At 38.0% G+C, this 18,513-nt stretch overlaps 1 protein-coding gene across 5 annotated transcripts in view; it reads right to left on the bottom strand.

Annotated features, from left to right (window-relative positions):
• The window catches only part of rdgA (retinal degeneration A), a 97,478-nt gene that overhangs the window by 57,365 nt on the left and 21,600 nt on the right, over positions 1–18,513 (bottom strand). Inside the window, exon 2 of one of the 5 annotated variants that reach the window (XM_017908514.1) lies at positions 6,782–6,889. The exons of the other annotated variants lie outside the window; for them this stretch is intronic. Coding sequence (XP_017764003.1) covers positions 6,782–6,889 — 108 coding nt within the window. The remainder of the gene's footprint in view (positions 1–6,781; positions 6,890–18,513) is intronic. 5 annotated transcript variants of the gene reach the window in all.

Raw genomic sequence — 18,513 nt, 5'->3', positions numbered from 1 at the left:
AATAGTTAGAACAATTTTCTGTCGATACGTTCATGAATTCCATTTTTAAATAGGGATGTTTCTCAAGCTCGCCCTATCAATCGATACAAAACATACATACACGTGTAACATCCAGTCGATTTGCTATTGATATTCAAAAATATGGACACCGGAATTCGTACAAAGGTACTTTGCAGACACAGATCCATAAAATGATACATTGAAACGAGTATTTCTATGGTTCGCAAATTTTCCAATAATCCCAGATTTGAAAAAAATCCTAAATGTCTCTAACCACAGGAGTCTACAGCATTTAATAAGCCCCAGGAGCCTCGACTTTCATTGCAAATATAGGTCAACATTTATCTCGTTCATTGGTGAAAATGTTGTAACGATTTCAGCAGAATTCGATTAAAACGGGATTAAATAAAGTTACAACAGATAAAATGAGAAACAAAGTTTCGAAAGTATTTTCGCAACGTCGAATTAACCGATAAACCTGCCCAACGAGAGCTATTAATAAGGTCTGTGTTATTTGCAAACACGGTTAAACCGCGTAGTCCCTTGAACAAAATCAGTAGCCGCAAGTGCAATTCGATTTTCGTTCACCCAAATGGCAGGGAGTAAACTCGAATTTGCGAGGCAACTTTGTAAGCTACCAAAGCCGTTTAAATCGCGAAATATAATTGTTGCATTATTGCGGAATACGGTCGATAAACAACACGTGCGAAGCATACATAATGCAGACATGTCCTGCACGGAAAATTTTGTTCATATGGAAATTCGTGGTGTGTCGCAAAACCGAGGAATGACGGAGAAATTGTTATTTGAATCGATAAGCACCACGTGTTGCGTCCCTAGGACCGAACATCCCAAGTTGGGGACTGGTTTATTTCCTTATTGTTAGCATCCCTTGACTCGTGGACACTCGTCACCAGGTCGCCACTTGGCTGAACCTCAGGGAGGGTCCATAAATCACCCTCGAGGCGATGGTACACCCAATTTGTTTAAACCACCGAAAGACGTCGAAGCTAATACACACCCCCAATATTATTCACAATCAATAGGAATAGACACACCCATCATTTACATCTCACACCATAAAGCCACCGAGACAGGATTCGAACGAGTCCTCCATCAAATCCAAGAAGTCAAGATAAACCTTCACCATCAAGGAGTTCTAACTCAAATCCAGAGCAGTCAAGACAAACCCAACATTATCAAACTCAGTGTCAGAGAACAGTAGCACATCAGAAGTCTTTAGATCAACCCTAACTTATATCTAGCTCAAGTAATTCAGAGTAGGCCGCATCTCTGTATCACTGTCGCATCCATGTAACGGGCCTTAAAACCCTGCGAACTAACTTCTGAAGTTCGAGATGTGGAGTTTAGAATCTGTGATCTAATGTCTGAGGTCTGAGGTTTATAAAGTTAGGAGTCTAAAGTTTGAAGATTGGGGTCTAACTTCTGAAGTTTAAGATCTGGAGTCTAGGATCTATGATCTGATGCCTGAAGTCTGACATTTGTAGTGTTTGGAGTCTGGAGTTTGAAAATTGGGGGTGTAACTTCTGAAGCTTGAGATTTGGAGTCTAGAATCTGGAATTTGATGTCCAAGGTCTGAAGTTTATAGAGTTTGGAGTCTGAAGTTTAAAGATTGGGTATCTAGCTTTTGAAGTTTGAGATCTGGAGTCTAGGATCTGTGATCTAATGTCTGAGGTCAGAAGCTTGAAGATTGGGGGTCTAACTTCTGAACCTCGAGATCTAAAGTCTAGGATCTAATTGAGTTCTGAGGTTTAGTTGTAGGGTTCGACGTCCGAAGCCTAAATTCTATAAATCCTAGGATCAGGATTCTAAGATCTGATGTCCCAGACCGAAACAAGCTTCATCTCACGATACCTAATTCAGCAGACTCTACAAATCTGCAGTCAAAAGACAATACAGGATAAAACAACGTTTTAATCATTTCCTGTCTATATCTTCCATTATCCAGTTATTATGACTTCTATACACGGAAAGTGCACCCGTGGTAAATAATACAGCGATCGATTGTTGCGGGGAATTCTATTTTCTGTAGGTAACAATAGACAGGGACCGCTGCCTGACGGCGCAGATACAGCTAACATAAAGAATCGAGCAATTATCACAACTATATACACCTGATTCGATTAAAATTTACGCAAGAGCGTGTCCATTCACTTTATCTCGAGGATTTATCCATTTGAACGTGACGACCTGTATTATGTCTATTCTATTACTTAATCCTGATCCACCATTGTGTCCGACAGCGGCACAGCAAAAGCACAGTCGTATGTTGGAATTTGAAATTCCAGCCAATGGTTCCTCCATTCTCGAGCAAATCTCTTGGTGTAATTTAATGAGAAACTGACAATCGCGTTCGGATATTTCCACCACGAACTTTCCATCCTTCCGAATAATTGAGACAATTCGAGTTATTCCACGAAATGGAACGTCCGCCCTCAGACGCTTTTGATTATCCTCATCGTCGTAATAATGATCGATAAAGATGTCTAATTCGAAGTTGTAGTAATTCCAGCGAGTCTTCTCGAAAAATTTCTGGAACACCGGTGAAGAGAAAATTAAAATTTATAAATTAGGAATTCGTGTATTCTCGCGTATAAAGGATGCCTATGACTACGTGTACCCTACTTTAAAAACACCCAATATAAATTCCAGTTCAAAATGGATTATATTCAATTTAAAATACAACAAAATATTCAAAATAATGAAAAAAGAATCGTACCAATGCCTATAGAACTCCACCAGCGTTTAATTCTAGACACAGAAACATCAAATAACAATAAACCCCATACACGAAGCCAAACTCCATATTCGTACAATGGACTAGCAATAACTTCCATTCTGAACGACTGGAATGGAAAATAGATTGAAACTATTTGATGGAAAATGTTCGTTGGGTCGATATTACCAGGTTAAATTCATCAATCGTGGTAATTTTCGCTTCTTTGTCCAACGTTTGATTGAAACGATCCACGAGAACCGGCCCTGTCTGGAATCCTCTGTTTCTATTCGATTTTCGTAGCTGCCGAATAAATCTCGATGAGAACAAATTCAAGAGCAATTTTGGTCTTCCCTCTCCTCTGAAAAACACGTCGGAAATAAAAAAAAAAAAAAGGAAAATAAAAAAAGGGAGAAGAAGGGTGGAATAACAATGAACGTAGGGTGGTTTTCAATCGTCCTCGACGTTGTGCAAACGGATTCTACGTTAACTGCATTCGTTTGAGAATGAAATTTTGAGTCGAAAAGTTCTCAAAGGTGAGACGAAAAAATCACGAGATCGCAGAGCTGTGATCAATGGCGCCTGAATATAAAACGTCGAGAACAGATTAAACGGAATGTACAGGAAGGGTTCATAGTTAACGCGAGATCGCCTTGGTGTTATAAATAATTTTAGTCGCTGCACGTGATATGTTTTTAACAAACTTGAGCGTTCAAGGTCTCTCCGATATTAATTCACTTCAGTTGGAGATTCCTCGAAAGTTCAAGGTCATTGTTTCTTACTTGCTTACTACAAAACGCCTATCCACTACTCGTAATAGAAGACATACTGGACCAATTAGGGAACGCAAATTCTTTTCAGCATTTGACCTATCTTCAGGGTTGCACCAAAAGATACGACAAACTCATCTCCGCTGCAAAACGCAAAATTCAGGAAAGCAAGGAACGCGTTAAGGAACGACACGGCTCACGAAGAACACGTACGCATCCAATTTATAGGAGAGCATCAGAAGGATCCTCCATCAGACGAACTACATTCAATAACACCGATCAGAATTGAATAACCATCTGCCTGCAGAGACAACCTCAACGTTTCAGGAAGGCTGCCAATGCTGGATCTGTCGCCTTGCGGGACCAAATTGAATCTAAGGAGGGGAGTGAAACGGTGCGACTACCGTCCACAACAATAGTAACACATAGGTCATCTTACCTGCTCGAAACGCTATCCACGATAATGATAACACTTAGATCGTCTTACTCGTGAGAATTCTTGTCATGCTCCGGGAAACGTCATATAAATACGACCCAGTTAGTGGCTCGGTCAGTTCCATTTACGTACGAGCTAGTTAAAGGTCTTAACCTATTAACTCTCATTTGTATTACGCAGAAGATTACTAATAAATACTAATAAATATTATTACTAAGATTATTAATAAATACCATTGACGACCAGCCACGGCTGAACGTTTTCTTTAAAAAAGAAAGAACCAATCCCTTTATATTCCGCGTAACAGCCATATTGAAATACAGGCGAGTGACTAGACGCATGCGCGAATGAGTGGGCGCATGCGCGGGTGATGGTGGAAAGCACGGCGCAATACGCGCCAGTATACCTCGTTAACCTCTAAACATCGTCCGAGTTATCGTCGGACCAGTTTCTACGTTACGATTTACTTTCACATCGAATCATTACACTCTCCCGTACTTGATCTTAAATTGATTTGAATAAATAATCTGTAACATGTAAAATCAATATCCTTACACGCAATATCTCCACGCTCGAAATTTCATAACGAACAAATAACCGGTTCAATGCTATCAGTTACATCGAACCGCAGACCTCGTTTCCACGACACATCCCGCTACTGCCCGTGATAACAAAAATGCACCAAACATACGCGAGTCGAACGATTCTAGTCAACACTCCGTATAAACAGTCCGGAACGCTTTTACCTCTATTACACTTTCATTAGTACGACGCAATTACCCTGCACTCGGGGGTCGCGCGTATCTCGATCGGAAAATCTTTCGACGGTGCCACTCGATCGATAATATCACTCCCTGCAACCGCGATTATTTTTCTCCTTTCTCCTTCGTTCCTTTTCCAAGTATAAAGAAACGATATTTGGTGCGCGACGGTTCGCTGGAAAGATTGGATCGCTCAACGGCAGCGTGGCGAGCGACCGCGAACTACTGAGCGCCCGTGAAATCGCAGAACCGTGAAACACCGGTGTGTTTCCGCTGCGCGTAAACCGATTCCCTTCGTTCCTTTTGCAGTTGCATCTAATCGAATATCTAAGCGACTCTGGTCGCCATTTGCGGTCTACGTGACGGAATAAAACTGTCGTGATGTGGGCGCGCGCTTATGTATGTGTCGGAGTGTGTACCGGGTGTCTGAGAAAAAGTTACTCGAATTAGTTTCCTTTCCGTATCAAATGATTATTCCTAACAGGTGTTTTTGAAAAATAAAGTATTTCTTTGAAAATTATTAAATAATTGTAGAATATAGGATTAGAATATATGATTAAATTAAAGTTCAAATTACAGTAAATTGGATCTGACTAACGATTATGCAAACTGGACAGCACATCTTACATGTACCTATTGTACACTCCCTTGCTCTATCGTCATACAATTTGTTGTTTCATGCTTCGAGCTGTTAATAGACATGATCGAGTGAGTAATAACACTTCTGGTTCATCTGAAGTTCAGTATCAGAGGCTATGAGAAATTCCTCGATGAAAATGAGGATTTTGAAAAATGCATTATGATGCACGTTTTGCATTTTTTTCATTATTTTATATATAGTGAAGATTCAAAAATCGAGATCAATTTTTTACTCGAAAAAGTTTTCAAAGTTTTCGAGTAATTAAAAGATTAGGTTATTAGCTCTTTTATTAACCTGGGATCTTCTGATTTCTCTTTACGTAATGTTGCCCCTCCATGCGACGTCACTGTGAAAAAAATAGATTAGCTGATCTAATAGGAGGAAATGAGTGATGGAAGTTTCATTCGCAAGACACAGAAATACTGAGATAATTCATCGGATATTTCGCTATGAAACACTCTTCATTCCTTAGCATAATTTGTACAACGAAGTATTCAATTTGTTAGTTACTTGGTCTATTACAAATATATATTTTTCACCACCCCTTATTCTTCAATATTTTTAATATATCTCAAACTTTTAAACCCTTCTTTCCAGGTAGAACACTCTTTTCTACAATGAAATACGTATTTGAGGTGTCTCAGTTAATTAGGACACCCTATATAAACATCTCTCAACACCCATAATTAATACAACGTATCGTACATCATCTTATATACAATATATATTAAAACTTTCAACTCCTTTTTCAAATGAAACAATTTTCTCTACAACCAAGGATTTAAGGTATACCAGTTTCCTCAGCCACCCTGTAATCCACCAATACCTACAATTAACGTAACATATCTCCAATTATTTTATTTACAATATATATCTAAGATTCTCAACCCATTCTTCCAATTTTCTAGACTACACTGTACAAGCATCCTCCAACATCCAAAATTAACAAAACATATCTCCCACTATCTTATTTACAACGTGTTACAAAACTTTCAGACTCATTTTTTGAAATAACAGTGTTTTACACAGTCAAATATTTAAGGTGCCTTATATTTTGGACCACCCTGTACAATCACCTTCTACTACCAGTAAATAATCTAATACTTCTTCAATCTCGATGAAAACATATTTCAAATGAAACAATCTTTCAAAAGAACCAAACATGTAACTTGTCTCAAAGTTTCAGACTTCTGAACCACCCTATAGAAACACCCTCCGCTACCAAGTAACTAATCCAATATTTTCCCAGCCGCAATTTCATCCCCAAAAATTTCCAAATCTTTTTTCCCCAAACACCCAGTACATATACACATATACATAATAAGCTACCCCACACTGAGCATTCTCATCCCATTCAACCCCCACTCACTGTCCGCGCGTGTATCGTCGGATGGGAATCGTCGCGAGAGAATCGGCGGTGTCTGCCTAATTGCTAACCTTTCCTCCGAATCATCGGACGGCGATTTCTTATCTTCGCGGCATCGCAAGTTCGTACCCTCCGCGAAGTGCACCCGTTGTCCTAGTTCCGGCGAGAACCCGAGCAACCTACAATGCACACACGAGAAACACTGAGGCGGTGTGATATACGATCAGTGAAAGCTACCCCCGAGGCACGGGGCACACACACCTTTTCCCCGCTGACATACGGGATCCATCGACCTCATTGTCTAATCCATGCCACCGATGATCGCGCGATCTATCCGCATCCTCTTGTCCAAGCTCTAGGAGTACAGAATCTACACGCTCGCGATTCGTGGATCTACGAACATCGACGCGGACAAAGGGACGATCGAGGGTGCCTCAGGGAGGGTCGTGGACGAAGCGTGTAGTGATAATACGAAATTTGTCGTTGAACTAATGACGCAAAGGTAATCTCAAAGTGGACGTCATGCCACTGTGCGAATTAGCTGCTTAATCCCTTGCACTATGATTTCATTCTAGGGAGTCGTGTATTGGGTAAGTATATGATTGTAGTTGACACGTAGACTGCCATGGCGGTCATCAGTGACCAATGATACTAGTTTCCTAAATTTATATTTGTTTTATTTTCACTATTTTCTGAAGATTTTAACGATCCAAATAAATAGAGAATATTAATAATTTGCGCTATTTGGGAGGGGGAGGGGGCATATTGTTTGATAATTCATCACTATATTCTAAGAATAATGGAAATTTTATCCTGGCCCCCTGAGCGCCCTAAATATAATTTTGCTCGTATAACGAGTGTAGCATATTATTATAACATGCTATTATAATATTCGACAAAAACTTATGACGAGTTGAACTCATTGTCATTGTAGTGCAAAGGATTAAGGCGCCGCGGATGAGAGCCTCTTTACATACTTGTTACACACGAAAAATATATATGTATGTTTTTACGTATGAATTGTCATATGCAGATGATATAAATACAGGGTGCCTCAGTTGAGTTGGACATTGAATTTCTAAAGACTCTGTAAGGGGTAGTCCAAGGTCATTAACTTTTCTTTTCAATATTAATACCTGTTCTTTATAAGACAATATTACATTACCATGAAAAATCCAACGATTTATAATGTATAATAAATTCAGAAGTAATTACGAAAATTTTGCTGTAAATCAACATTTCTAATCAATATCACTAACTAAACAGTCAAATATTCATGTGACATACTGATTGAAAATCGCAGTATTATAGTTACTATAATATCATGACCTTGAATTACGATCAATAAAAGAAAAAATCCCCTATCCACCTATCAAGTTCTAATTCTAAGTATATGTACAAGGAAATCAAGGACTTTTTACAAGGATCTTCAGTACATTGCTTATAATCAAAGTAGGATTGAAAATGTACAAAAATAAAGGACCAAAAATGAAGAAAATTCGAGATCGAATGAAATCACTGCGCCATAACCGTTTTCACTTACTACCTCAATAAAACAGTATGATAAAATAAAATAAAACATTTCAGATATTCACTGATACTAAAAAACAGATCAATTTCACCATAGCATTTTGCAATAAATAACAACGTAATTAACTCGTGGTAACATTCACGACTGTTGCGAGATAAAGCAGGCAAACCTGTTGGAATTCCGGACAGACCGAGCCACGTATAAAATCCTGCACACGTCGAGCATAATTTTTGTCAGCGAGCCCGGTGCATGAATAAATCACGCGTTATCAGGCAACATTCGAGGTATCCAGAAAAAGCCTCGAAACCTCGAGCGAACCCCGCAATCGAACTCTTTTACCTCTTTCCTTCTGATAGAATAAGCTGTTCTCTACTCCATTCGCGATAACTTGAGATCATATAGAACTAAATAAATGGCGCGATGTCTCTATTACATTACCGAACGTCAGGGTACGGGAAATCACGTTTTTCTACGTTCGAGTACTAGGGCGCGAAGCGAGGGATCAAGGTTTGGAATTCCAACGCGTCCCATTGTGCAGTACCGTCCTCGAATTACTCTCCAACGTGTTTCATCCGACGACAAACGGATAATCGATTGCTACGTAACGGCGTGTCAGTGGTTTGCTCCTTGAAAATGAAAAGAAAATAAATAAATAAATAAAAATAAAAAAATTAGAAGAAATAAAAGAAATAAAATAAAGAGAAAAATGTATGTGCGAGGTGGGGGCTGGTTGAGAACGATAAAAACATGAATCGATTTCGCTGTAACCCGAAGTGAAAATGCAGGAAAAAATAAAATAACCGTTTCAATCTATTTCGAACATATGGATGCGAGACATGCAAATGTGGAGCAACGAGAAAGATAAGTTGAAAATTTAATCGGGATCGATATCGATGGAAAACCACGCGAAACGTGGCTCGCTGCAAAGCCAATCCGATTACAAATCGAAGGTGTTCGTTTTTCGGTCGATCCTGCACCGTTTTTCCTGGTCGTCATGGTACCCTACAAGGAAGATCACTCGACGATTGAATTTGTTGAATTAACAGTGGATATGCGAGCAATTGAATAAAATCGTTCGAGATTACTGTGATAATATCGATTAGACGGTAAAGGAGTCAAAGAGAATGAGAAATTTAACAAACGATCATCGTTGGTTGAGAATGAGAAATTTTAAAGGTGTATAGGTTAGTGGCGATACTATAGAAATCACTAAATTGATGGGAAAAGTCGGAGATAATGAGGTACCGACACTGAGAATATCATGAGAATTACCAAAGAAATAGGAAGACTTAGGGAAAATTAAAAAATTAAATTATACACCAGCGTGAAAATATTTAATACGGCAGGAATAATTAAAAATTACGAAATTAAGCTAAAGTCAAGTAATTTAGTCTTTCGAAGTGAACGTTTCGTATTTTACAAGTTAATATTTAATATGAATATAATACGCTGTCTGCCAGTCAGATGATTACATAACCGATACACAACATAACCTACACACTACTTTGCCAAACTAACGAAAAATGATAGCTACTATAAATGTCACGATACTACGAACTATCTAATTTTATCACTCTTTAGCTTTCATAAATATCAAAATTTACAAACTCAACGTAACTCTATCAAACATAAAATACACTTGATAACTCCACAAAAACGTAAGTTTTAATTAAAAACAAATTTGTTGTATATAAAATATGGAAAATAATATATGTGTGCAAGGTCCACGTCAACATGACTGTCCAAAGCAGGAAAACAAAAAATATCCATTAAAGTTAAACGAATAATCCCACTCGCGAGACATTGTTTACGAAAATTCAAATGTACGGTGGCGGCCATTGAACGATGAATTTTAAAAAAATAAGAAAAACAAGAACGGAGACACGTAAATATGGAAAAAAATTCGTTTCCCATAATTTTATTCTATGATTTACGAGACCTAAGACTGTGTGCCCCGTTCCTCGAAGTTTCTTCCGAACGAGGAAAAAAAAAGCAAGCATCGTTGAAAAAACACATTCTGCACGAAATTCCACAATGGAACACAGAAAAGGGGGAAAATGCGAGATACATTTTACATCGCACAAAGGTACCCGTAAAAAAGCTGAAAAGTCTACTCGAATGCCTGGAAAATACGGCGAAATGTTCCCCTCGTTTCTGATTCAGAAATGCACGCGTCTCGCACGTGAGAAGGAAATTTCATTTGTCGCGTACTCGTTGGGACTGTCATTTATCTTTCGAGACACCTAAAAAGAATTCATAACGTGAAAAATAAAGTACGAAATGCAGAAACAACCTTCACGTAATACGTACCACGTACAATTAATAAATAGGAATATTTCAACTTCTGATATTTCAATAAGAAATCATACAAAAAAAATCTTCTCAACACGAGACTTCTTCCGTTACCAGCCAAGGCTCAGAAACGAAGGGTCAGTAGTTTGAACGACATCGTTGACATCACAAACGCTCGTAGCCATAAAGTAAACACTACGAAGCAACAAAAATCAAACGAAGCCTTTCCACGACTAGCCACAGCCACTCAAACGTCTCTGGGTAGAGAACCTCGCAAACCGACACGACGTATATACTTACACGCGTTCGACACTATAACCTCCATGTTTCTGGCGGTTCGACGTATGCGCATGCGTCGATGTAGCCATATTGTCTCTGGCGATTCGACGTACGCGCATGCGCCGGTGTAATCTTATTGTTTCTACGTATTGGAGTCGTGTGTCTGTACACATTTCCATTCTTTTATTTGTAATTACGATATATGACGCATTAATATGAAAATTATATTTTGTATCCATTATGTACTAAATAATTATTATATTCAACAGCATCATGAGATTTTTCCTACTGTACACAATTCTAATACTTTTATTTTCTCTTCAATAAATATTCCAAATATTAAATATTAAATTGATCTCTCGCGTTTTATTAACATACCTTCAGAGTTTATAATTCGCCAAATAAATAATTCTTCTCTAATGTAATTTTAGAAATTACAACGAAAGGTATTGAATCTTTCCAAATTAATTACTACTTGTCGATATGAAAGTTTAAACGAAAAAGAGAAATATGTATTACCCGTGCAAACTGTGGACGAATAAAATCGTATGGATTCGGAGGTTCGTGACGAAAGAACGGATATGATCGGATATGATCGGAAACGATCGGAGATGATCGGCAGTGCTCGTGCAGTTTCGGCCCGTAAATTGTCTCGAATTCGCGTATACGCCATAGAACCCGTTAGCAACTGCACGACGACAAGGAAGGAACAGAAAAGGAGTTTCATTAGCCGATAACGGGCGACGTGGGATTCGAACGACCCCCAGTTCGCCCTGAACTTCCTCCGCGCACTGTTTTTCACCTCGTGAATATTCATTCGAATTAATGTTCACACTGCCAGCAACCATCCTTCTTTGTTATTCAATAAACATCTACCAAAAAAGGAAAAAGAAAGTAAAAAGTCGAACTGTGACAAAGGAGTGTTAGCATTCAAGAGCTTCAAACAGAACGTTCTATATATGACACGCGATTGTCCGAGAAATTTAAACGATCCTAGGTACAGTTCAAACAAATAGCACAAAATTTGTATAAAAGATCGCGGGATGTTTCGGATAATAGGAATTTACTGTCTTTATTATATATCAAAATTTATTCGACCACATAATGAGAGCATATTTCATATTCGCATAACTTGATTTTAACTGGTTCTGTATATTACGATATGGTCACGAAAATATTAAAACATTCTGTTTTGTGCATAATAAAAAGAATACTATTTTCTATTAAATGAAAATGTTTCTATAAAAATAGGAAGTTAACACTGGATTTCGTGCAAAAATAGAATATAGAAATATTATATCGTATATAGATATAGAAAATATTAACCGACTGTACATTATTTGATTTTTCCTGATGTGGTTGGTACTATTCTATTACATAAATAAATATTTTTTGTCGAAATCACTTATCATCATGCTATCTAATAGCTGGGAAGTAAGCTATAGGGCGACACAGAAAATGGTGCAAGGTAACCTCAAAAATTTATTTCAGGAAAAAGACGCAGGAAAGACAATTGTACTACACTGAAAATTTTTTGAAACCATATCACCTATGGCAAACGCAATTTTAATAAATCCACTAATTAGACAGAGGTGGTCTCATTACATAGCTCACTCTCTGCACAGGGAGCAATGTCTTTGAAACAAGCGTTGCTTATTTTAAATTCTGCTCAAAGGTAACGAGAAACTAAAAACGAAGATTCCAAAGAAGAAGTTGACTAACAACACAGAATACAAAACAGCAGGTTAGCAGACTTTGAACTAGACCCATCAGAAAGCTTTGAATTTTAAGAATAGATTTTTGCCAAACGTAACTCGTTCAATATACTCTTTACATCAGGTTCTTAAAAAGATAATTCCGCAGGAAAGAAGTTGGAGGAAATTAAATGGACCACCCTGTACGGATGAGGACCCTCGAACGATCAAGGCAGCGAAACGAGTTCACATAACCGGTATACATCTCATCGTGGCCAGGGTATACTAAAAATTCAACGACCTGCTCGATAAGGCTAAGTACGGCGACAAAATTCCTTAGTACAAATGGAGTTTCGTTGTACGTGTAATGAAAAGCGCTCGTTAATAATTCGACCATATCGTCCGTACTCGTGGCTGATTTATGAACGATAGGATGCACTCGGAATCGCGTATGGGAAATAAATTCAGTCTGAAACAGTTAGCCTACACCGGCTAATTTATACACTGATGAAAATAACCAGAGGATTACCTGTTCTAGAGACAACCGCGCTTTAATATCCTTATTGACTCTATATCTTCCCTGCGATGTCGCATAAATTCAACTTGCCGTAAAAATATTACGGCATTATACACACGGAGTGTTTATTTCATCCGCCGCATTTACCAGCTGCTTTTAGCGTATTTAATAATACCGTACTAATGGAAACGTTTAATAAAAGAAGCGGCGAGGTGACGCTGTTTTAAATCCTCGACAGGATTAAGGGGTCTGGAAAGGAAAACGAAATTTACAGGTAGCAGAAAATTTCATGTAATAAATGGAATTATCATCATTATACTCTTACAAAAATAACCGTAGAATTCCATGATCGTAATTCTCGAGGAAGACTAACCTCCGTCACCATTGCCGAATCGTCGGTTCGAAGGGTGAAAGCTTCACGAGCTCATGAATCCTCGACAAATCCTCGAGCATGGAATTAAAAACCTTCGCGTTACCGTATTTCCGCCAATTAACTACTAATTAATTCGCAAAGTGTAGCAATTAAGATATTACCGCGAGAGCGATTTAATCAGGGAACAAAAATCCTCGTTCTTTGACCCTTGACCTTCCACGCGTTCTATCCACGACGAAAAGGAGTCCCTTTAATTTCATTATGAATGGAGGTCAAGGAAGACTCGTTTCGGTGCTGGTGGAATAAAAATGAAGAGGAAAAAATGGGAAATACGCGAGGAATGAAGGAGTGAAAGAGTACTGGTGGTCCTCGCAAGAAACTCATGGACCTGCAACTTATAATAGAATTTAATCCCGCAAAGAAGCTCGTAGGAGATCAAATAAGACGCGAATTTGATATATTAAAAAAAAGAATAAATATATATATATTATAAAACTTAACTTTCGCATAAGATTCTTGACACGTGGCCACTCGTCCCGACACACATTCCGCCATGTTCCTTTTTTCTCCCACCACGGTCCTATTGCCAAACTCTCATTGTTCGGGCTTCCGCCAGATGGTGACTCGCACACACCTCAACCGCGAAATACAAATGTCCATTATACTGGCGGAGTTAAACGAGGAGAAAGATAAACACGAAGGAAAACGTGACCAACCGGAAACTACAAGAGAGAATTCTCGTTCATTCGAATTCGGTATCCAGACAGGAAGAAAAGAATTCCCTAATGAGCACACTATTCACGACGAAACGGCCTGGATCGATCCTCGTTCTCTTTCACCGAGATTAATCTACCCGAAATCGGGCTCTACACGCTCGGCTGGAGTTTTTAAATCTTAATGCCCCCATCAAAGCCACCGATGATAGCAAGGGAACTGATCTCCATGCTCGTTTTAACTCTGTATAGCAGGTCACGTGACTTGGTTACAGCATATCTCTATTTCTACGTTCCTCGAATTTTATTTCATTTCCTTTTGTTCGATATAAATGTTACAAATTTGATTGGTATGTTATCATAACACTAGGGAAGGAAATGATATATTTTACGTAAATTACTAGCTCTGATATTTCATGTTGGAGTAGTAAAGATTAAAATATAATTTTCCTGTTTCATAAATCAACTAATTACTGATAATGGAGAGTTCCGATAATTACTATACTAATTGCCGCAATATGTAATTGCGCGGAATAATACCGCTAATACTAAGCCGGTGGGTTTTTAAGGATCGTGAAGCGATATTTTTTACTCTTTTTATTAATTGATAAAATTTGATAAAAATAATAAATAATTAAAAATTATTAATAAAATTTGATAAAATAAATTTGTGATAGTGTAATATATATTGCAGAGAAATAAAAAAGAAAAGACTTTATTTAGTAGAATTAAGTTCAAAGATAGATAGTGAGTATCCCTCTGGTAGTGAGTTGAAGAAACTCGCCATAGACTAAATTCTTATTCGATATTTAGGTTATAAATTATAACCAAACTGTCGCTGTCCTTCACACAGAAACCTAAAGGGGTTGAAAATATTCATAACGTCGATTCTAACCATCGGAATAATTCAAAGAATGATTATTTTCTATAATTATAATATAGACTTAAGTTACGATTCTAATCATTTTCGAAATATCTACTGTCCATGTTTCTCGAATCGATGTCCTTATCGACTTTGCTAAACCGTTTACAAAATCGCTCGTCAATCAATCAATCCTCAAAGATTCCCAAAGACCAAGAAATAAGCATAGAGATATAAACGATTTAATAAAAATGTTAAATTGAGTGTGCCAGAGTCAGAAGTTGGTCCTTGATCGGTATGTCTTCAGGAGTGATAGTAACTCTGGGGACACGGTCGAAAGGGAGGAGGAACGTCCCTTTTGGCCGGTATTGTCAAAGTCCCAGCTAAGGAATTATTTTCACTCGGAAGAAACACAATGAAGAAGCGTGAAAGAAGGTATGAAAGGTGAGCAAACCGTGCGCTGGCCGTTGAAGGACTGAAAGCTCAATCAAAAAGCTGCGACCCATTTAGAGATTCCCGGCCGAGCTTTTGTACTCTTCACTGGACTTCAGCTAACGCCTTCCTCGTGGAACAAAGTCAACTCTGCCTGCACGAAGTCATCACCGAAAAAGTTTCCGTGTCTCCACTTAAATGGAGGCTCGGGCCAACCGATGAATGAACTGATGCAACGTCGTGTCACGTGAAGTGAAAGCTGCACGTGATGGACACACTCGTGGAAAAATGAGTCGGATATATATACCGAGGAACAACGTTTTGTGTTTGTTCAACGAAGCTTCATGGACCTGTATTTTTAGCAATTCAAAAGATTAACGCGCCTGTTGTATTAATTTTTGCAAACTTGGTAGATTTAGAGAGGTTATGTTCTTCAGTCTTTTAATATAGTTGTGATATGTAGATTTTAGAATTTGATCTTGGAAATTCAATAAATAAATAGATGTTCGATTAATTTAGACAATTCGAAGAACTCATATTGTATTATGAAATTTCATTTTAGGTTATACTCTGCAATTATGTCTTCCAAAAGTACCAAGTTTTACAATAACTGAACAAAAATGCTACTCACTGAGGTGCAAAAATAACCAGAAGACACCGATCCAATAATCTCGTCATATAAATCGTCACATAGACTGAATTACACACGAAATATTAACCGATCTCTCAATTCCGATTTTCTTACATCGCATATCACCGTGTAGAATTTTTCCTCGAACCGTAGTTTTGAAAACGCCATTTTTAATCACTCATTTTACATCATGTTAAATGCTCCAACGATATCGACTCGAACGCAAATTACTAAAGGACAAAATGTTATCGAAAAATAACCTTCGACCGTGTACCCTCTCGTTACCTGCCCGTTTGAAACTTTCTCAATAACGAGAATTCGTCGTAGTTGAACCGTGAACGTTTGCGAAACTAAGACTCCACGCATCGAGGACTCTGCTACCCGGTGAAATTCTATACACTTGTTATCGGCTAATTTGTTTATCCCGGTCGGTAACACTTAGCGCGCTTGCTAGCGTCGAGGCCGTCGTTGAATATGAATAGTTCGACTCGGTTCGTTCGTTACGTTTTCAAAGCGTATCGAACAGAGTGTTATTAAACGGTTGTACGAGTTTATTTCCGACGACGGGATTTACGAAAGCGATGAAATCTGGTTATGTGTGTGGTTGAACGAATTTTCGACAGGGACTCGTTGATTTTATATCCGTGCAGAATTTTAAGGTTATATCGTATTATTAGGTTAACCGCATGTGTAAAATGCCGGCGAGCTTCCGTGAAACCGATGACATTTGAATCACCGCTGGAAAAAGATGTTATTGAATACGCAAAACTGACTATAATAACGGTGAACGTATTACGTGGAAAGGAAGATGCAACGAAACACCGGCTAAAACGTCCTCGATTAAAATGCTCGATAGACTCGTAAACGTCACGCTTTTTTCACGCCACAGCACGTAAATTATGATGCTTGAAACTCGTTTGTTGGTGTAACGTTACACCATCAGTGGTGCCAACTACAACGCATTGTTATGGATATTAAATACTCAAAGGAAGTAACGAATATAGAGTAACGTAAACATACTTTTAGATCGAAAGCGATCGGAATATTTTTTAATTAATACTAATTAATAGATCACAATTAATCAACATTTCTCATTTCTTATAAATAAATAAAATTTTAGGTACACAAAATTGACACTTTTCGATCCAGCAATTTCTCCAAATTCGTATTACAACAAATTCCTATTAATTGTAAGTACAGTTATAACAGATACCTGCCATATCGACCTTTTATAACATTTTCTTTTTATTATCAGATTTTAGCCTTTTATTTTCGTCGTTGGAAAGAAGAAACGTAAGAAGACACGATAAATGAGAGGATATAGAAAATCTATCTCAATAGAAATCCAGAATCCGCATGATCGTTAGGAAATAGAGGCCATCGTGGACAAGAAAGATCGTTGGCGACTCGTCAAATTTTGAGCAACAGCAGAGACTCTGCCCTAATTTCATTGCGTGAAAGTTGCAGCAAACCACCGCGAGCTTCCCTGCGAATTATCATACGTTTTACATAATTCCGACCGGTTATAAATTCGAGCACGTTAAATTTCAACGTTGCATCATCGCTCGCGAGGGAAGGAGAATAAAGCAAACTTCAAATACTGTTCCATCGACGGGCTATGTCTACTTTATCGTGACGAGGAATGGTATTTTCGAGCAGCTCGTCGCAAATTCGAACACGTTAAATTCTATTATCGTCATCGTAATTCTGAAAATGCAGAAGCTAAGTTAACCTAAGATAAGTTAACCTAATTTAATTCACGAACGAAAGATCCCAATGTTGATCTGGACGAGTTTTGATCAAGGGAGAAACCATGACTTTAAACAGTCGATTAGAAACATAGTAATGATGTTCTGTCCAATTTAAACTGGACATAATGAAATAGTTTCTAAAATTATTCAACAGCCATCAAATAGACCTGTAGCTGATGATTTTCGTACAAATTGGGCCACTAATGACCAGGGGTCTTCCTCATTTCGTCATCTGCATTTTAAACTACTATTTACATAAATCTCTGGATAAATTAATTTATATGAAGATTCGTGAACGCATCCGAAAAATATACGATTAGACTTACTCTAACTTTAGAGATCGTCAGTGACGATTCACGAAAAATTGAATACGAAGAGACGTCGGTGAAAACAAATTACTCTGTCAAAGAACAAATTTTTCAAATACCTTTTTTAAAATATTCTGAGCTCTTCTAATCGACAAAATCGTGATGTGATTTGGAACTGAAGGTTAAGGTCACCATCTTCCCACGAGATCTACCGAGCAAGCTGTATCTACTTGAAAAACTATGGCCATCGGTGCTCGAAGGAATTTCTGTAAAGTACCATTGTTAATTCTCGACATAGCCTATATATATACAGATACACATTACTACGTCTGAAGCTAAATGGCGTGCATTCTATAATAGCAGCAGGTTTCCAACAACGTCGTTATTCAAGGAAGAAAGAACAGAGCATAAACCACGGGT

The sequence above is a fragment of the Eufriesea mexicana genome, unplaced genomic scaffold (assembly GCF_001483705.2).
Source record: "Eufriesea mexicana isolate 0111107269 unplaced genomic scaffold, ASM148370v2 scaffold11180, whole genome shotgun sequence".
NCBI classification, from domain to species: domain Eukaryota; kingdom Metazoa; phylum Arthropoda; class Insecta; order Hymenoptera; family Apidae; genus Eufriesea; species Eufriesea mexicana.
This window is presented reverse-complemented; position numbering and strand designations above follow the sequence as displayed.